Source organism: Benincasa hispida, chromosome 9 (genome assembly GCF_027475165.1).
Source record: "Benincasa hispida cultivar pf3 chromosome 9, pf3_genome.v1.1, whole genome shotgun sequence".
Taxonomy (NCBI): Eukaryota; Viridiplantae; Streptophyta; class Magnoliopsida; order Cucurbitales; family Cucurbitaceae; genus Benincasa; species Benincasa hispida.
In genome coordinates this window covers 60,035,287-60,056,920 of record NC_143486.1, presented here as the reverse complement: position 1 = coordinate 60,056,920, position 21,634 = coordinate 60,035,287, and the positions used below count along the sequence as shown (strand labels likewise).

Genomic DNA, 21,634 nt, shown 5'->3' with positions numbered 1-21,634 from the left:
TGATATAATTAATTTTTACTTAATTATATGTGATATAATTAATTTTTACTTAATTATATATATGATATAATTACTATAATGTATTTGATACATTATTTGAGAGGAAATAAATATTTGAATTTGATTCAAATATTAATTATGTGAATTCGATTCATATAATTAAGTTTAGTATAAATAGGATTTACATTAAATACCATACATTAAATACCATACATTATTTAATCTTTCATTTTTTTTTCCCGTATTGAATTGGTGAGGGAATCTGAAAGTCCTGATTGGTTGCCGTAAGCCGTAACATAGGACGCGAAGCACTAGATTTGTGGTCGCCGGGAACTCTTCCTCAGCCAACCTCACGGTGCTCACCACAGTTAGATTCATACTCACTGAACCTCTCTCTCTCTCTCTCTCTCTCTCTCTCTCTCTCTTTCGTTCTCTCTGCAGCGACCTTTGCTCTCCATGGATCTATGATCTACAATTGTTTCCCACAGATTGAGGATGGCCAATTTCCTAGCTCAGTTCCAGACGATAAAGAGTTCCTTCGACCGCCTCGTAATTGCTGGTGAACCTCCATTTTCCCTCCACCCCGCTTCCAATTTTTAGCTTAATTATGAGCTTTATTGATCTCCTTTCTTTACACTTGCCGATTTGAACTGGAATTGAGTTTACTCTTACTTTTTCCGTAATGCCAATTGGTAGTTAGCTTCAGAAATGATAGTAGATGCTTGCTCTAGTGTATTCTAATTAACACATTGTCACTTTTCCAGCTGTGATATCATTGGTTTTGGTTTCAAATATCTAATCTGCTTCATTACTTTTTAAGAACAAATTTGATATGGCATTGAAGACCTTGCATGAGACCTCACACTTTTCTTTCTTTTTCTTCCTGTTTTTTGTTCTAAGATTGAATCGTTTCCAGATTGTTATTGGTAAGTGCTTAGAAGTCCTTATCTTTATGCTTGTTGCCTGAATTTTGGCTGCCTTCCACTTCCTTGCTAGCAATTTGTGTTTGAACGGTAGTTGTGCCAAGTTCTCTTCAGGAAGATCGATATCTCAATCATTCTTGGATGTCTTTATAACTGTGAAAGATATGTCCTTTCTTTACGTTCATAGTGTAGCTAATGTTTTCGCTTTTGATTACTTTCAGTTGAAGACGTCAGTGACCTGTGGCCTACTGTGAAGAACGGATTCGAGGAGAGATTACCGTTCAAAAGAGCTTGTTTGAATAACAAGACACGTAATCCTGTCTTAGTTGACAAGTTGCCTGCTGAGTTCATATTGACTACTGATGCACGACTACGCAGTAGGTTCCCTCAAGAGCAGTATTTATTTTGGTTTCGTGAACCATATGCAACAGTTGTTCTTGTCACCTGTGAGGTAACTAAAGGTTTGATTGTTCTTAAGAGCATTTATATGGTTTTGGGAACTAACTTGGACAGATTTTGAGTTGATGAATGTGAAGTTGAAACTATTGAAGTTTCTTTAATAGTTTGAGCTTACTACTACATTTGACTAATCACGATACTCCTATTTTTTTCATACCTTTCCTAGAACTAAACTTACACTTTTCTTTTCATTTGGTTTAGGATCTTGATGAGTTCAAGACTATTCTTAAACCACGTTTGAAACTAATTGTCCAAAATGATGAGCGGGAGTGGTTTATTGTATTTGTATCTAAAGCTCACCCAAATAACGATCAAGCCACCAAACAGGCAAAAAAAGTGTATAGCAAACTTGAAGCTGATTTTAGCTCGAAGAAGAGAGAAAGGTAAATATAGTACTTGGACGTATATTTATTTTTTACAAGTATATTTATTATTACTCATAGGTTCATGTATTCACAAATAGAAAGTTAGTACCTCTTTAGTTGATTTTATATATAGATAGTTCGCACTTCAGAAACTTCACAGCCTTTTTAATTTATACCTGATTTCGGTACGTGTCATTGTAGTCATACATTCATCTTACTATATTATTGCACAGTCTAAGGCCTCAATCAATTAAAGCTTGCTATCTCCATAGATTTTACCAGTTATATTTCTTATACTATTATAGTTTCCATGTTGCTGATGATGTGAAATATTCAACACCTTATGAGATGCATTTATTACTGGGCCTCAAAGATGAAATGAAGGTTAAAAGCATCTTGGTGAATGTGTTTATATGCTTTTTTCAGGTGCTGTAAATTAGACATACTTTGCCCTGAAGCAAATTTTTGGGAGGATCTGGAGTCCAAGATAATGGAGTCCATAAGAAATACCCTGGATAGACGTGTCCAGTTTTATGAAGATGAGATCCGCAAGCTAAGCGAACAACGCTTGATGCCAGTTTGGAACTTCTGCAATTTCTTTATTTTGAAGGTTTGTCATTTGCCAATGCTTGGACATAGAGGTTCCTGAATGTTAATTTTATTATCACAATTGTTTTCGACTTTAGACCACACCAATGACTTTAGAGGTTCTAGGCCATTTTATGTAAGTAAAGGGTGTTTTCTCTAATTACTTAAATTCCTGTTTAATTAAACCCATTTCGACGTACTTATCATAGCAATTTTCACTTTCTTGTAGTTTTTTGGGATCTTTTAACACTTCATTATATCCCAGGAAAGCTTGGCATTTATGTTTGAGATGGCTCAGCTTCATGAAGATGCATTACGCGAGTATGATGAACTAGAGCTCTGCTATTTAGAAACAGGTGTCATGCATCTTTATTGTATGAATATGTCTATATCCCCTTTTCCCCCATATGCAGAAACTTCTACATTTTTAAGTTATACTTGATATTAAAATGAATAACACTCCCCTTTCAATAGAAACTTACTTTCTACATTTTTAATTTACTGATGGATGCATCCTCCTGCCTCTTGATAACATCACTTTTTGGCCAAGGGTTTCTCAACTCTATTTTTTGTTTTCTACTCACACATGCATGCGTGTGCATACTTCACTTTCCTGGACGATTGGACTGATTCAGGCAATGATGGTACTTGTAATGAGTTTTTGTTTCTTTTCCAGCAAGGAAACTATTTCCCTACTTTTTTGAGTACCAGCACTTAGTCATGGTAATTTTCATTATGTTGGTGAAGTATAACCTAGTCGAATTATGTAGTGAATATGATTGCGAAGCAGAGAGATTTTGGGGGAATTGACCATGGTGACGACCAAGCGACATTGCTCAATCCTTGGAGCAAGCCACTGACACAGATTGTTCAAGATGACTCATTCCGGGAATTTGAATTTAGACAATATCTATTTGCCTGCCAATCAAAGGTAAGCATTACCAAGATTACCTGTGTTACTGTTTAAGATTACATCAGCTGAATTTCAATCGACAAATATTGTACCTTTCTGTTCTGAGTTTCCTGCAAATTTGTTTGTTAATCTGCTTTTACAATTCTTCTTAATCTAATTGACTGCTTAAGCCAAAGTAAGCTTTAACTTAGTGGTAATTGGTATGACTTTCTTCCCTAAAAGTCGAAGGTTCGATCCTCACCCGTAATTGTACTAAAAAAATAATAATAAAAAATAAAAAGACTGCTTAAAATGAATTTTATAGCTGGTGAAATGTGAGTTTAAGTTGGAAAGCTGCCGGTCGCTATAGAAAGTATGCATGTTTGAGACAATGATGTTGGCTAATGCAATCTCCATTTTTATCTTGCACAGATTTTACTGTTTACTGTTTTAAGTGGTTATTCAGATAGTTGCTCAAGTGTTGTGGATTTGATGTAGCATAATTAATAACTATTTTGTAATTTTTATTTTAATGGTAATAGTTAATTGTTTTAGCTAGTAGTTAGTTAGTTACCTACCTAGTTCGTAGGCTATAGGTTAACCAATTAGTCTCCTATAATAGATGGTTAATCATTTGTTGTTGACTTACTTTATGTTTCATGATAAACACTCCTGTGAGGATTCTTGGAGACTTCTCCTTTGATGTGGGGTTCCATCATTTATTTTATTATTATAATTCCTATCAAAGAAAATTATTATTAGTTCAATCGAAGGGATGAACTATGGATTCAAACCTTTTAACCTTTCAAGAAAGTTATTAATACCTTAATCAATTGAGATATACTTGTGATTTTGTGTATATTGTATTGAACAATTAACTTAATCAAAATACTGTGAATTACAGAATAAATAGTGATAAAGGGAACTACCTCAATCATGTATGAGAACACCCCTTTATTCTAGGTGAACCCCCACAACGATAATAAGAATAACCCCCAATAAACAAAATGATAACAACCCCAAGAAAGCTAAACAGATTTGGGTTGGTAGACTAATCGATGATCAAGAAGAAAGGAGAACTTGTTCCTAACTTCAAGATTTCGAACTCTCCACAATTTAATTGATCAAACTAGATTGAAAGTTCTAATACATGCATTTTAAACACAAGAATACAAAGAATAAGCATAAAGCTTGAGAGAATAAACTCTAATGGAATTTCATTCAAATTCAAAGTGTTGTTCAAATGACCACAATATATAGGTATTTATATTAATTGAAAAGACAACTTGAAAGGACATTACTTTTCACCTAATTGACTAGGTTCGATAAAAACTCTTCAATTACATACATGAACCTTAATAAATGTAAATACATTGAAATAAATTAATACATCAAGCATTAAACATGTGGATGAATCTGAATTTCTAGATTCATTAGGACTTTTGGGTGTCTAAGTGACTCTTGGAGCTTGAAGGGTTGCAACTCTTCATGATGGGCTGGAAATTTAGCTTGGAAGCAAGCATTTAATCCCTCTTCAAGTCTTTTAGCTCTAGCTCTTGTCATTGGTCCTTGAGGCATAATGATTACCTCATGATTGGATTGACTTGGAAAGTTCTCCCATGGATTTTCAGCATGAGCTTCAATTGAGCTAGTTTGAGCTTCATTTTCCTCTTCTTTTGAGTTGGCTTGATCTTGTTGAGCTTCTCGGTTGGTCAGCTCCTTATCAAATAGACTCTAAGAATACAATAAAAGAAACTAGTAGAAAAGGAAAATATTAGTATGGAAAATGCATGAAAGGAAAACCTAATTATGAGAATTATAATAAACCATAATTTTCATTAACACCCTCCCTCAAACTCAAGGTGGTAGAGTAGCGACCAACTTGAGTTTGTTAACTGATTGAGCGAAGAATGAAATTCAAGGTGGCAGATAATGGAAATTGAAGAAAACTTCTGAATCAATTCTCCACAGATCTGGGCTAGAAACAAAAACCCACGAAGAACTAAAATACGAACGACTTTTAGGCTAGAAACAGAGATCCTCATAGAGAGATTTAAAACAGAATAGATAGACTCCAAGAATACAATAAAAGAAACTAGCAAAAAAAGGCAAATATTAATATGGAAAAGGCAAGAAATGAAAACCTAATTATGAGAATTATAATAAACCATAATTTTCATTAACAATACTTAGGTTGGCCGATAGTTCTAAGTTGTAATCAGTTAATTTGTTGGCCACCCATGTAGAACAATCTTAATTTGATTTGGAAGTATTAGAGGAAAACGATAATCAAGACATGTTTGGATCTAATTGAAGACATGAAAAAAGAACTCCACCATGTAATATTGAGTACCTTTTTCTTATTACTAATTAACAATCTTAACGGTAATACTAGATTTACTTCGTGATCATTGATGAGAAATCTCTCTCATGCACGGATACACATTGAACACTTGCACAGATAATTACAGGCAAAAATATTGTATAATGCTGGAGCTGGATACAACCAATATGTTATTGTTGCCAATTGGATAATGGATGGTACATGGTAACACTTGCTTGCTACTAACTAATCAATTTACTATATGGTACATGAAACTTTCCCTCAAATAAGATTTCACATTTGCATTTTTATAGCTATAGTGTTATTTTTATCTAAGTTGAGTACTACTTTTGGCAGCTTTTCATTGTTTCTTTAGGTTTTTTAAAGGAATTATTTTCTTAAAGATTTGAACTGTTTCTCACCTACATATATGTTATTTTCCAGCTATTATTCAAGCTGAACAGACCATTTGAAGTTGCTTCAAGAGGCTATACATTCATCATTGCCTTCTCAAAGGCTCTGGCTATCCACGAGGTGTTTATTTTCTATATATTGTTTTCCTTCCTGCGTATCATAAGAAATATTCTTTGTATAGCTAGTTACAAATGCTATGCTAGCTGGGATCTCTTTTCCATTTCTATTATTATTCCATTCCACGTTCTTCATTTAACTTTTTTTCCTCTTTCTCAAATTCCTCAGAACATATTACCTTTCTGTATGCGTGAAGTTTGGGTAACAACTGCTTGCATGGCCTTAATCAATGCAATTGCTTCGCATTTTAGTGAAGGCATTATGGCCCCAGATACAGAAAAGGAGTTTTTCCGCCTACAGGGTGATCTTTATTCATTATGCAGAGTGAAGGTAAATTTCTTCTTCTGTCTGGAAGAAATAGAATGATAGACTTTCTTTTCAGCTTATATTTTTTTTGTAATATGTATCTCATTTTAGGTTGTAATAGTAGTGTAATAGTAGAAGGATCATGCTGTGATGTTTCATCTTTACTTTACCTCCATCTAAGTAGTGCCAGTACTACTATTGCTTCTCTTCTTTTCTTAAGTTAAAAGGCCTTTTTCTCACGTCCTTTCTCCTACCTCGTGTCTGTCAACATTAAACACACTCAAACATTGCTATTGTCAAGATTATTGCTCTAAGAACATTCTTATTTGAAAAGCAATTGGTCAAATGCTTCACCGGTATACAGAAATCCAATGTTTCAAATAATTAACAATTCTCTTGGAGGTTGTAAAACTACAAATGAAAAATTTGTGTACGTTTTATTATTCAAACACGTGTTAGACCTAATAGTGATGCCATGTGATTTTGGCAGTTTATGAGGCTCGCAGAGTTAATTGGATATGGTTCATATATAGAGAGAAGTCCAGTTAACAGGTGAGATTCATTATTAACAACCAAGAGCAATATTCAGTTGCTTACTTTCAGCAGATTGATTGCGTGAATTTAAATTACTTTCATCGGAGTATTGTGGTACTCATGATTTGGCCAGAAAAAAAATTTCAGCATCCTACCTTTTAATCAATTTCTTTTTTTATGACTTGACTTCTTATGACCAGTGCTTCGTTGAGCATGTTACCTTGGCCCAAGCCGTCAGTTTGGCCTTCTGTTCCACCTGATGCTTCATCAGAAGTGTTAGCAAAGGAAAAAGTAAGTTGTGAATATGGCATGGTAAAACAGTCCATGTCTGTGAGTGTCTTCATTGATAGGAAATTGCATTCTGCTGTTAACTGATTGATTGACAAAATGCTGGAAATCCAATGGCTTGACTCTAGCCTTTAATTTTATTTATTAATAAAAATGACACTTTGAAGTCTTTACGGGTTGTCTAATATCTCAGTGATGAAAATCCACAATATGACTAGCATCAAAGGCTATATAATTTCAATCATCTCCTGTCCTATAGGTCCTAATTCAAAATTACTCTCTGCATGAAAATGTTAGTTTAACCATCTGATGGAATAATCCGATTGGACAGGAAGAAAGAGGCTAAGAATTTTTCATTCACTGGTTATTATTGTGAGTTGCGACCATGCAACTGTTTCCTTTAACTGATAACGTGTAATCTCTTCTTATTTCATGGTTTCCCTGTGTTGATAACTGATAAAGATCTGTCATTCTTTATTTAGATAATTTCTATTTTATCTATAAAAAAATGTAAATGACTCTTTTATGTAGATTATTCTTCAAGAAACTCCACGAGTCAAGCACTTTGGTATTCAAAAGAAACAACTGCCTCTAGAACCTTCTTTGCTGTTGCGAGAGGCCAATCGCCGAAGGGCTTCCCTTTCTGCGGGAAATACACTTGAAATGTTTGATGGGCGGCCAGCCTTTATTGATGGGTAATGGAATATAAAAATTGTATGTTTAGGAACACATACTTTGTCATCTCTCTCTTCTGATCTTGATTATTTCTAATTCATATTTACCTACTCTTATGTTTATATTGGCAGATCAGGTCCAGATATGTCACCAAAGATGACCCCTAATAAAACACATGGGAGTTCCATGTCACGTACTTACTCTTCCCCAGGATTTGAAAACACAATCGATCGACCTATGAGACTTGCTGAGATTTATGTTGCTGCTGAACATGCTTTGAAGGAAACCATCTCTAGTTCTGATCTGTGGAAGTGCTTATCTACTGTGGAGGAGTTTGAGGTAAAAAACATGCAGCAATACCTGCAAAAGACTACCACCCTTGAATTGATGCACATCATGTACTATGCTTTACAAAAGTTTTTGCCTCTCAGTTCCCTCTTTTCAATATTTGTTTGTTGGACCAAACTATGAAACATGTGCACTACAGATTGGATACTTTAGTTGGATGATGCATTCATGTTTGAATTGTGGGAATTGGTTACATTTTCAATTCTGTATTTGTTTGATACATTTAGATAATGCTGAACACATTAGATCTGTTAAAACCTATACATTTTATGTCCTCCTTTTACAGGCTTCTCTTGAAAATCATTATTTCATTGTTTAGTCAAATGCCTCGAGTGATTCTGTCTAGTGAAAATTCCAAAGAAGGTTAAGTATTTTGTGTGGCAGGTATTTCATGGAAAGGTCAACATCTTGATCGGGTTTTAAGGAGTTTCCCACTTTGATTAGGCTTTTGTGTTGAATTCTCTTTTGGCAAGTTGAGAACCTTGATCATTCCTCTGGTGCTATGATTGAGCCTATCCAGTTCAAAGTCTTTTCTTTGAGAAGTTGGGCTTAGGCTTGGCTAGACATACGAGTTGCAGAGAGATTATTAAGGAGTTTCTTCTTCATCCTCCATTTTGAGAGAGGGAAAAGTTTTTGTGACTTGTCGAGGTGTGTTATATGGGGCCTTTGGAGAGATGAAAATAGTCTTTAGAGGGCTAAAGAGGTCTTCGAGTGGTGTTTTGGCCTTTATTAGGTTCAATGTTTTCTTATGGGCTTTGTTGACTAACTCTTTAATTACCCATTAGGTGTTATTTTACTTGATTGGAAGCCCTTTTTCTTGTTTGCTTCATTTCTTTTTTGGCTCTTTTTTGTACGACATTGTATTTTTCTTTCAGTAATGGTTCAGTTTCTTATTAGGAAAAAAAAATGGTAGGGGATAGTTTATGGGCGTGAACTCTGTCATATAACAGGAGGATGTACTGGCGTTACCATTGGAGTTGATGGTGTTAGAACAGGAGGATTTACTGGCATTACCATTGGAGTTGATATTGTAAGAGCAGGAAAATTTAAGCTTGAAGAAACACCATCGTTATGCCCTAGAGGAGCCAGGGCTCTGGTACCATTATGGCAGTCTGTAGGGAATAATTCAGACAAACACTAAAAAAGAGCGTAAACCTCTCACCAAAGGTCTGTGGCTACAGTGGTGTATTATTAACAGAAAGGAGTATATACATGGCGCCATATAATGTCAGTACAAAACAGAAAGTCCATACAAAATATGAAGATAATTAAAAGACAATTAACAAGCTTAATCTAACACTGTCAAGTCTTCATTCTTCCGTTAATAGTCACAAAAATCCCGTATGACCAAGTAGGCTCTTGGACAATTTAGAAAGCAAGAAGGTCAACGAAAGTGAAATTATTTTTGCTCATATGTCGTGATGGATTGAACACAACTGAAAAATTACCTAGAAGTTTCAGGGCTGGTTTTTGATCCTGGAGCGCTGCCCGTGTCAAGAATCAGAAGAAACTCAAAGTCTGTGCTCCTCTATTGCTTCTACTGAATGATTGGTTGGAACATGTCGTTTCAATGCTTCGATCATTTTAGATTATGGTATAGCTGTTAATTGGACATAGGTTTAAAGGGAACGTTAAAATCCTCTGGATGAATGCAGTTAAGGTATTTGAACTTCCAGATTTTCAATGGCAAGAAAAGGGATTGGAGGGATGTTTTTCACTTGACTAATAACTGTTGTTTTTGATGTTCCATTTCCAGATCTTTCTGTAACTACACTCTTCTTGTAATTAACTCAATTGGAGATGCTTGAGTGTGGCAAAGATCTTTTATGTATGAATTGAGTGGATCATAATGGCGATTTGAAAACCTCTTCAACATAGCATTTCAAAGTTCATAAATTGTTTATGCTTATGGATGTATCCATCTTGGGTTTCTTTATGGCTATGTTTCCGTTACTACTATATAAAATTTGATCTCTTGGTTGTTGAATCTGTGGTCATTATCTCCCTGTATATTGTAGGGTTTGCATTTTTCAATTTTCATCGAGTCTGTTTTTGTTGCTTTCAGAAAAAGTATCTGGAGCTAACTAAGGGTGCTGCAGAAAATTACCATCGATCCTGGTGGAAAAGACACGGGGTTGTTCTCGATGGTGAAATAGCTGCTGTCAGCTTTAGGCATGGTAACTTCGATTTGGCTGCAAAGTCATATGAGAAGGTTTGTGCCCTTTTTGCTGGTGAAGGATGGCAGGATTTATTGGCTGAAGTTCTTCCAAATTTGGCAGAATGTCAAAAGAAACTTAATGATGATGCTGGCTACCTCTCGTCTTGTGTGAGATTGTTATCATTAGATAAAGGCTTATTTTTGACAAAAGATCGCCAAGCTTTTCAATCAGAAGTAATACGTCTTGCACACAGTGAGATGAAGGATCCTGTACCCTTGGATGTTTCATCATTAATTACATTTTCTGGAAATCCTGGACCCCCTCTAGAATTGTGTGATGGTGATCCTGGCACTCTGTCTATTACCGTGTGGAGTGGCTTTCCTGATGATATAACTCTTGATTCACTGAGCCTTACTTTGATGGCCACATACAATGCGGATGAAGGTGTTAAGGTGTGTTTATTTCTCCATTCATGGTTGGAAGCTTTTTGCTGCGTGCTAATCTATCTTCTGAGAATCTGTCTTTTGAGTTTCATTTGGTATCAACTTGGGTAACTTATCTTTTTTATTTGATATTTCAGCCAATAAGGAGCTCCACGGAAACTGTGCTAAACCCTGGTCGTAATATTATTACCCTTGCTTTGCCTCCTCAGAAACCAGGTTCTTATGTTTTAGGGGTTATTACTGGCCAGATTGGGAAGCTGAGATTCCGATCTCACAGTTTTTCCAAGGATGACCCTGCTGACAGTGATGATTTTATGAGTTATGAGAAACCGACCAGACCTATCTTGAAGGTAATGAATACAAAGTTATGCTTAGAAGACGAACCAATCAAATTTATAATTTAGTTGCAGGTTTTCCCTTTAAAGTTATGAATTAGGAATTTGAAGTAGGAGAGAAAAATTGTGTCCATCTGCTCCTACATTTTTCTATTTAATTTCCATGCATTCATCTGAAGAAGAATGTGAAGGTTCTCTCTCTCGGTTGGGGACTGGGGGGTGGGATGGTGGGGGCAATACGCAATTTGTATTGCTCACTTTTGCATGGTGGCTGTTAATTAATTATTGCACTTTGATAATTATGAACTCTCCTCGTTAAATGTGAACTCTCCACACTTGATCTTTATCATATATGAGTGAATTTTGATGCGTTATCTGGCAGCAATCACTTGAGTTAAATTTTTATAGGTAAAGGGACTTTGGTATACTTTGTTTGCCCCCAAACTATGTGTTTAACATTTGAATAACGGAAGACATTTGTTTCTTTTCTAGGTTTTCAAACCAAGACCATTAGTTGATCTTATTTCTGCCATTTCATCCCCTCTGCTCGTAAATGAACCTCAGTGGGTTGGAATCATTGTCCGGCCCATCAATTACTCCCTTAAAGGAGCAATCTTGCATATTGACACGGGTCCTGGCTTGAAGATTGTAGAATCTCGTGAAATTGAGATGGAAACCTATGTCGACTTGTTGAAAAGTTCAATTGACATGGCACCTACCGTTGATTCAAAGAACTTCGAACGGTTGTGCCTCAGTGATGGTAGAATAGAATTTCCAGAGTGGGCAAGCAATGAGACCTCTATTTTGTGGATACCAATTCATGCTATCAATGAGAGGCTTGCAAGAGGATCAACCACAGGTTGACAATGAATAAATTATGCAGAATTATGTGCTACTGTAGATTTATTACTTTTCTGATTAAGCCTTCAAATGTATGATATTTTGTCTTTTATGGGCAGTCACCTCTCAGAGACTGAGTATTGTGGATGGGATGAGAACAATAGCACTGAAACTCGAATTTGGAGCTTTTCACAACCAGACGTTTGAGAAGTATATCTATATGCCAATTTGCAATTCCAATATCATTTATCTTTTTGTTTGAAATTTTCTTCTTTAATTGTTTATATGGTTCTTATTTAATACAACCTTGCCTGATATCCAGGACTCTAGCTGTGCACTTCACTGACCCCTTTCATGTGAGTACACGGATTGCTGATAAATGCAACGATGGCACTTTGCTTCTACAGGTACTACTGTATTCTTGTTTAGAGCCTTACTTTTCTATGTCAGATGCAAGATTATTGAGAATGTATCATTTTTGGTTGGGATGTTTTTTTCTGGTCATCGGCCCGAACATGATTTGGATTTGGAAAGTAAACAAAGTCTAGATTAGATGGTTAAGTAGCCCCTGATGTCCATGGCTATGTGCACATATAAACTGAGAAATTGATCTGAAAGTATAAGGGATGGTTAGCTGGGGAGGGTCACGGCTAACAGGGTTCCTTTCCGGGAGGATGTTTGGATGGAAAACCAAACCCCTAAGATTTCCCGGGCAGTAAGAGTTGGCTTGAAGTAAAGGGTTCTAAAAGGAAAAAAATGGTTTGAAAAGGTGAGTGATCTAAAATCGTGTCTAGGGGATACCCAGGTGCACTTTCCAGAAAATCACACCCCAAGGAGCACCCTCAATGTACTGTGCTTGAGGCGTGCACCTCATCTCCTAAAGGCAATTATTATCATTATTTTGCCATTTTAATTTTTTAGGAAAGGTATTAAGAAATGTTCTTAAAAAATGTTCATTTTTCTTTGCAATCTCCTATAAAAACCTAATTTCTTATACTATATGCATCTATTCCCATCCTCAAATAAGAAAACTTCACTCATCCTTGGCATCTTTTTTACTTCGAAACAGCCTTTCAAAAAGAGGGCAGGGTCTTCTTAAAAGGATCCTAATAGCAATTGTAAATAAAAGTCTGCTCTTCTGGCTCTCTATCATGAAGGATCTTCTTAAGAAGGCAGGGTCTTCTTAAAAGGATCCTGATAGCAATTGTAAAGAAAAGTTTGCTCTTCTGGCTCTCTATCATGAAGGATCTTCTTAAAAAGGATCCTAATAGAAGTTTGCCTTGATAGTAGTATTTTTTCTATTATCCAAGTAGAATAGTTTAAATAAAACCTCCAATGGGAGATGGTTATCCAACCAGGAATCTACCTGAAACTTTATCCTGCAGCCGTCCCCCTTGACTTTCTGTTAAGTTGAATGGACAAGCTGTGATAATAACATATCTATTCAGCACCTCCATCATGGCTCAAAACTGTTTGTTTTTTTGGCTTATATATATAATTTGGAATTCAATATAATGTAGGGAAAAGCATTTTTCAGTCTTCTGCTAAAAGTTTAGCAAGGATCTTGTAAATGAGATTTAGTAGTCTTAAGTCTTAACCTCCACAACGTCAACTAGCTTTTTCTTTGTAACTGATTTGTGAGTATTTATGCCATGATTTATATTCTATATGACTGTCTGCCGTATTGCTCAAACGTTACTTCCAGGTGATCATACATTCTGAAGTTAAGGCCACATTGACAGTATATGACGCCTGGCTTGATCTTCAAGAGGGGTTTGTTCATAATGGAAATGACAATGGAAGACCATCCCCTGGCTACTTTCCTTTAGTTATTTCTCCTTCTTCTAGAGCAGGAATTCTTTTTAGTATACGCTTGGGGAAAACAAATTATGAAGGTAAAGACAACTGATAATTTTATTATTGATAGCTGATATCTATGCATCTAATTGAAGGATCGGGTAGATTATGTGTTCTCCTAATTAATACCTCGCATCTCTCATCGTATATCTAGACATCTAATATATTTCTCACATGCAATCCACGATGGTACCAATTATGTTTAGTGTATAAAAATTCGAAATGTTGTGAAACTTTAAACTCCATGATTAATCCTTGTTTGCAGATGAAGGTGAAGTGACAAGTCCAGAAAGCATATTAAATATTCAATATGGGATATCTGGGGATAGAACGCTCGGGGCCCACGTGCCTGTTATTATAGAGTCATCTGGAACTGAAGATGCTAAACAGGACTTGCTGTTCAAGAGCGCTCTAGTTTTGCAAAGGCCAGTGCTCGACCCTTGCCTGGCTGTTGGATTTCTTCCTCTTCCTTCTGAAGGCCTAAGAGTCGGACAGCTTATTACTATGAAATGGAGGATTGAAAGGCTAAATAATTTACAGGAGAACGAAGATTCCAAATGCAATGTAAGTCTAGTCATGGAATTATCCTAAACTCCATGGACATGAATGTTAAAAACTCCACATTTGTATGTCTGCTTTTTTCATTTAAATGTTTGAAAGAGGAATGATTGTCCTACATGACTTTTTTTCCTTGATCATAGTTTGAATTGAGCTTATTTCAAATTAAGTGAAACGAGCTCTTGCTGTGTTTTACCGATTTTTTTAAAACCCATGATTATTGGAAAGGTTATGAGCAAGTGTTGGGCGGCTAATTTGGTTGTTTGGGATTATAATAGTCACCTGTAAGCCTATAACTGAAAGTGGGAGTACACAAAGCTTTTTGTCCTTGTATTTTTTTTTCATTTCAATGTTGCTAAACAAAGTTTATTGCTTGTGCAGCTTGATGATGTGTTATATGAAATCGATGCCAAGTCCGAAAATTGGATGATTGCCGGTAGGAAAAGAGGGCATGTTTCTCTTTCCCCTAACCAAGGTTTGTTTACCCTTTCTATCAATTACAAAAAAATCTTAGTGGATAATTGACTTGCAAGTATTAGAAGAAAAAGATCATTAAATTTTAATTCTTCGGTCATTTTGATTACACTTTTCCAATGCCAGGATCAAGAATGGTGATCTCAATACTATGCATGCCGCTGGTGGCTGGCTATGTTCGTCCACCTAAACTTGGTTTGCCAAATATCGACGAGGCAAACATAAGTTGCAATCCTGCAGCTCCACACCTGGTTCGTGTTTTACCTCCACCACTCAGCTCGTCATTCTGCATTCCAGCATGAGTGTTCTATACGCATGTTTGTCGTCGTCGTAGGTGGTGTTAGTTATCCACTCCCAAATTCTCGAAAATGGATTCCTTCCCATCGTAAATTAGGTTCATAAAGATTCAAATTAGGTGCTACTCCTGCATCTCTTCCACCTTCCCTCCCTCCCCCAGGTCAGATTTTTGGTCATCTAAGGAGTCTGATACGTTTGGGTTACATACTTTCGTAGTCCTCGTGATTAAGTTCAACGAGCCTCGCCAATGTACAGTACATCTTAGTGTAATGATGCATCCTTCTACGGATATAGAGGCCAATTATAGAAACACCTTTTTTAGAAAAGAAATGTTTGTGTTTGATTATAGGTGGCGGTTCATTTGGGGAACGAACTCAAATTCTTATTGGAGTGTTTTCCCCCCAGAGAATATTATACTATTTGAGTGTACAGTGTATTGATTTTGATTTGTCTTGTAGTCTTTCGATAATTATAATTCATTTCCTCTCCATTTGAACATCAACATCTTTTTTTCTCAGGTTAAACTATAAATTTAGTCCATAAACTTCAAGATTTGTGTCTATTTATTGATAGTGTTATAAAATAATAATAATAATATATGTGAGTTTTCGGACTAGTTTATGCATAAATATATATAAAACTGAAAACTACATTTAACAAATACTATAAATCCAAAATTCTTTGTTTGTAATCAACCATAATACAATGAGACCATCATGTGCGTGAAAAGCAAAGGTCATGAAATGGAGATAACTAGCTTCATTTATACACATCGGATTATATTTGTTTGATACACTGTTGTCAATATTAATGTGAATAATGAAAAACTCCTACAATGGAGAAAACAAAAGAATTATAAATGAATAAAAAACAAATGAAAATAACAAATTCGTAACTATCCGAGAGTTATGACTTGATTGAGACATCATGTATGTTTCATTCTTGACGTCTTTTCTTCAATTTCATTGGCTTGATTGAGATTTCTTCATCATTAATATCACGATATTATAATTACACCCAAATGAAAATGCTTCTGCCTACCTACGTTTTTTAGTTTCTGACCTACTAAATCAAAGTCTAAAAAAAACAAAATCTTGAGGAGGGAGACTTAATTTAACCACAAAATGTAATAACCTAAAATTAAATCTTAACTTATAAATTATTTAAACAAAAACTCTAAATTCTTAATACTGCATAACAAAAGACAAATCACATACACACACCAATTATACTAACCATGGTGATCAATTCAATGTTTGACATCTATCTCCACTGATTTTTCCAACTCAAGCAATGTAAGGCCTGGTTTGAGATTGTATATTTATTTGCAAGCATAATATACGGTTATGAAAATTTTTTTACAAAGTTGTTTGGTAAAATAAATTATTTAGGCCCGTTCAATAACCATTTTATTTTTTATTTTTATTTTTGAAAATTAAGTTAATACACACTACTTTCACCTCCAAATTTCTTTCTTTATTATCTAATTTTTACCAATGGTTTAAAAAACCAAGTCAAAATTTGAAAATTAAACAAGGTAACTTCTAAAAATTTGTTCTTATTTTTAGAATTTAACTAAGAATTCAACCATTGCACTTAAGAAAGATGCAAATCATTGTAAGACATAGGAGGAAATAGGCCTAATTTTCAAAAATAAAAATAAAAAGAAAAATAAAAAACGAAATGGTCACCAAACGGGACCTTCATAATCTACTCAAAATCACTTTTTACTCTATTCTAATGTGCAAAAGTTGGTATGTACCAGCTTTTAGATTTAATTTTTTTTAAGAATTTCGTTGTCTTCCCTAATTGTTTATCAATCTCAAATTTACCTTTTATAGTAATATATTTCCTCACATATGATCTCAAATTTTAATTGATTTCGACTTTTTATAACAATTATTTTTAAACTTTTATCAAATAATTTAGATTAAACAAAATTAATTGCAACTCAAATCATTTAAATTTTTAAATAATTCTATTATAATAAATTATAAATTAAATTAATAATATGAAAATAGAAATATCAAACATCATAATTAGTTTTTTCATATAACTAAATGACAAGAATTTAGTATAAATTATGAAACATCATAATTAGTTTTTTCTTATTAAAAATTAAAATTTTAACAAACGCTATCTTACTTCTTTTCACATATGTTTTTTTTTAAAGCACAACTATCAACAATTATTTTAAAAGTTACACCAACCTTAAATTATATCTAAATATGTTTAAGAACCCATTAAACATATAGAAAATGGTATATAAAGTAATAAATATCAATATATAGATGGTGTATAAGTGATAGTTTTAAAAGGTATGTAGCCGAATTGTTATTAAGAATGTTTGGAAACTAGGAATGAATGTACCATTTATATGAGTAGTGTATATATGAACCATGTATCGATGTCAACTAGCTACCAATGGGGTGCGGTGGCGGCAGGGTACGGGTTGTTGATTCGATTGTTGAACGAGGAGGACATAACGTTAACTCTGATAAAATTAGTGGTGGAAGACATTCCGGCTATGGAGATGTAACAGGAAATTTAATTTAAACATATTCAGTGATTTTGAAATATGATTGTTGATGGCTTAGCTCGTTCAATAATGAATGGGACTCCATTTCATTGTTTGTGGAATGATTTTTCTTAATTGACTATGTCGTTTAGTTGACGCAAAAATTTAGCCAAATGTCTTTGTATTTGTAGTTGTTTGTTGATCTATTAATTTTTTTCAAACTAAACTATAAAAATTGTTTTGAAAATGGATCTCTTGAAAGAAACCACCATGGTCATTGTTTTTATAATAATTAAATGGGTCAAGCCTATTTTTCCCAAGCAAGACAGTTTTCACAGTGTATATATATATTAATTGAAAATGTAGGCTTGACAACAATAGAAATAAAGACCATTTCAATCAAGAAAAATATTGATCTTTTTTAGACTGAGAGTGAAGAAAATAAATAAATGAAAGGATTATGTGTGATACATTCATTACATTGAAAAGTCTCTTTTTTCTTAATACCCAACCTTAAATATTTGAGATCTACATTCGTAGGGTTTGTTTTTGCTCGTTTTTATATTTTTCACGGTAAGATTAATGAAATTTTTGAATCCTTAATTTTACTGAATATGTCTATAAAAATATCGATAAAATGTTGATGTTGAGTTATATTTATAAAAAAAAACATATACAAAAAAAACAAAAATAAATAAATAAACGAATATTTTACATTTTTTGGACAAATCATGATAAAATGTCATTTTTATTGCTTATTTTTATGTTTTATTTTATAATAAATAAAAATGTCGATGAAAATATCGACACATTAACAAAAAATTAATACTATAAATTCAACTGTTTGAAAGTACTACATCACAATATTTAAAAGAAGGGAAACAGAAGAAAATTAAAAAAAATAATAATGCAAACAAAATTTCATAATTAAAATAAAAGAAAATTTTTAACAAATTATAGAAGGGATAAAATGAGAAAAGTGTGGGTGGAAAATGATAAACTACAATAAAAAGAAAAAAGAAAATAGAAAATAGAAAATAGAAAATAGGGGGAAAAAAAAGAAAGAAAAAAGGTCCCACCGAGATTTGAACTCGGGTTACTGGATTCAGAGTCCAATGTCCTAACCACTAGACCATGGGACCTTGCTGCTTAATAACTTTACACTTTTCATTAAAACCTTAATTACACTGAAACTACGTTAAAATAATAATAATAATAAATGAATTGATCAACTGAAATGCATAACATATGCTTACACATTTTTTATTTCCACAAGCAAAGTCAATTTGTTATTTATCATTTTGTGAAATAATTTTATTCTATATAGCTAAAAGAGTTCATCTATTTTATAAACTTTAAAACAACTTGTTAGAGGTAAAAGTGAAATAATAACAATTAGGTTTAAATTCTATTTTAGTTCCTGAACTTTGAATCTTGTTTTAATTTGGTCTTTAAGTTTTTAAAAACGTCTATTCTAGTCCCTGAATTTTAAAAAAGTGTTTACTTTGGTCCTTATTATTAAGATTTTGTTAACCCTTTAAACAAGATATTGAGATGACTTGTATTTTTAAATGATTAGGCTACCAGTTAGCCACACTAAAAAATCTAGGGTTTCTAGGTGGTAAAGGGATTTTCTATGTGAGAACTCAAAATTTATTTTACGTTCAAGATTTTGTCTGTTCAATAATTTGTCGTGTTGGTTGTTGGCATTGTATTTCACCTACATGTTACTCAACACATGTTAGACGCAATTTCATCAAAGAGTTAACAAAATGTTAATAGTAGGGACTAAAATAAATACCTTTAAAAAGTTCAAGAACTAAAACAGTTGTTTTTGAAAGTATAGGGATCAAAAACAAGATTCAAAGTTCAATTACCAAAATAGGATTTAAACCCACCAATTAAGAAGTATGGAGGTTCAGTTTTCCTACAAGGTTTAAATCTTATTTTAGTCCCTAAACTTTGAATCTTGTTCTATTTTAGTCTCTAAACTTTAAAAAACGAGCGTTTTAATCCCTAAACTTAAAAAAGATATATATTTATTTTAGACCCTACTATTAAAATTATGTTAACTCTTCAATAGAAATGTGAGGGAGCTCGTATTTTTGAATGACTGGATTCTAGATGTATCTGAAATATCGAACGACCAAAATTTTGAACAAAAAATTTCTTTTAAATTCTCCCATTTTGCCATCTTATTCAAAATTGAAACTCTAAATTTTTTAGAGTAGCTAACTTATTTAGTAGCATAGTCATCCTAAAATATAAGTCATCCCACTATTTTGTTAAAAAGTTAATAAAATCTTAATATAACAGAGATCAAAATAAAATTTTTTAAAAGTTTAAGGACTAAAAAGAACAGTTTTAAAAGTTTGGAGACTAAAATAAAACAATATTCAAAGTTTAGGGATTAATAAATCGGACATTTTTAAGAGTTTAAGGATCAAAATAGAATATCATTCAAAGTTTAGAGACAAAAATAAGATTTAAACATTTCCTAGAGAAAGTAGAAATAAAACAAATGTATGATCCATCATATCAATTGAAACACAAAAGTAATATTTCAGAACAAAGCATCAACTTAAAAGACAAGCTTAAACATGTGTCAAACACTTTATATTATAACCTATGAGTGCAAAAAATTATTTTACATTCAATTGTAGGGATCTTAACCATGGAATATAAAATGCCAAAAAAACTAAAGGTACATTGTCACATGAAGGAGGATTAAAAAAGAGGTCATAATTTGCAAAATCTCAATTAATACAAGGACCAACCTATAAGAAAGGAAAGCATGTGCTATCAAAGAATTAACATTTTCATTCAATGAGTGACTCCAAACAATGGAATCCAAATTTGAGTACAAATGAAAACATGACAAAAGTTACACACAATGATACTTCAAGGAAGATGCAAAATAAAGCCATTGACATTTTAGTAAATGAAATTATATCATAGTGAAACTTCAGCTCCAATACCAAACCATGGTCCAACCCCATTTTTTGGTTAATTAATTGTTTTATCGTGGTTAATAGGGGTGAGTATCGATCGGTCAGAGTTGGTTTTTGACCAAACTGCCACCAAATCGATTAGGGTCGGTTTTATAAATGTTCAAACCAACCTCGACCATCGAAGAGTAAAAGTCCGTCAGTTTGTTCAATTCTATTTAAAAAAAAAAAAAAAAAAAAAAAAAAAAAAAAAAAAAACTGAAAATTTTCGATTTGGAATTTTCCCAAATCAACACCGACCGACCCCTCTCCTCCTCCAACTGACCGAAGGCTCGGTTTTCGGTCTATCATGCCACTCCTATTTAATAGGTGCTCGAGTTTAATATATATATATATAACTTTTAATTATATGTTTGATAGGTATTTGAAGTTTAGAAATGTCCAATATCATTGTGTCTAATCATCTTATTAATGTATTCAATATTTTTTTTAATTTATAAGCCTATGATATGATTCTGAAAGTTCGTGGTCTAATAAATTTTGTGTTAGATTCGTGATTTTGTTGATATGTGAATATTTGATAAAGACCTAAAAAAAAAAAAGGTTTACAGATCTATTATACATTTTCTAAAAGTTTATGAGATTATAATTAGACACGGCCTTAAAAATGATTTTACTTAGGCTCTATTTGGTAAACATTTCGTTTTTTATTTTTTGTTTTTAAAAATTAAGTCTCTTTCCTCCTCATTTCTCATCACAATTTGCATCTTTCTTAAGTATAATATTTGAATTCTTAGCCAAATTCTAAAAACAAATACAAGTTTTTAAAAACTATTTTTTTTAGTTTTCAAATTTTGAATTGGGTTTTTAAACCATTGATAAGAAGTAGATAAAAAATAAGAAAATTGGAAATGAAAGTAGTGTCTATAAGTTTAATTTTCAAAAACAAAAACTCAAAAATCAAATCGTTACC

The 21,634-nt window shown here is 33.3% G+C and overlaps 1 protein-coding gene and 1 non-coding gene across 3 annotated transcripts; one reads left to right on the top strand and one right to left on the bottom strand.

The window, feature by feature from the left end:
* Positions 1-246: 246 nt before the first annotated feature.
* On the top strand, positions 247-15,697 carry CLUB (TRAPP II complex TRAPPC10/CLUB). 2 transcript variants are annotated; one of them, XM_039042070.2, is made up of 21 exons: positions 247-559; positions 1,145-1,374; positions 1,584-1,765; positions 2,174-2,357; positions 2,601-2,691; positions 3,106-3,266; positions 5,995-6,084; positions 6,250-6,411; positions 6,878-6,939; positions 7,122-7,212; positions 7,741-7,904; positions 8,016-8,223; positions 10,298-10,843; positions 10,972-11,184; positions 11,662-12,028; positions 12,129-12,219; positions 12,332-12,416; positions 13,715-13,904; positions 14,132-14,430; positions 14,806-14,899; positions 15,025-15,697. In XM_039042070.2, the coding sequence occupies exons 1-21, from the start codon at positions 496-498 to the stop codon at positions 15,198-15,200; spliced, it is 3,750 nt and encodes a 1,249-aa protein (XP_038897998.1). In that variant the 5' UTR covers positions 247-495; the 3' UTR covers positions 15,201-15,697. The 2 variants fall into 2 exon arrangements, with proteins under 2 accessions (XP_038897998.1, XP_090173881.1); XM_090317755.1 differs by having other exon boundaries at positions 365-559; positions 2,601-2,656.
* Positions 15,698-18,783: 3,086 nt separating this feature from the next.
* TRNAQ-CUG (transfer RNA glutamine (anticodon CUG)) lies at positions 18,784-18,855 on the bottom strand. Its single transcript has one exon. It is a non-coding gene; the product is annotated as a tRNA-Gln (tRNA).
* Positions 18,856-21,634: the final 2,779 nt, after the last annotated feature.

Bases quoted from the DNA above. Each gene is read 5' to 3' on its own strand.
- CLUB (XM_039042070.2), top strand. From the start codon at position 496: ATGGCCAATTTCCTAGCTCAGTTCCAGACGATAAAGAGTTCCTTCGAC. The intron at 8,224-10,297 runs GTAAAAAACATG...TGTTGCTTTCAG, and splicing joins CTACTGTGGAGGAGTTTGAG to AAAAAGTATCTGGAGCTAAC. The intron at 10,844-10,971 runs GTGTGTTTATTT...TTGATATTTCAG, and splicing joins ATGCGGATGAAGGTGTTAAG to CCAATAAGGAGCTCCACGGA.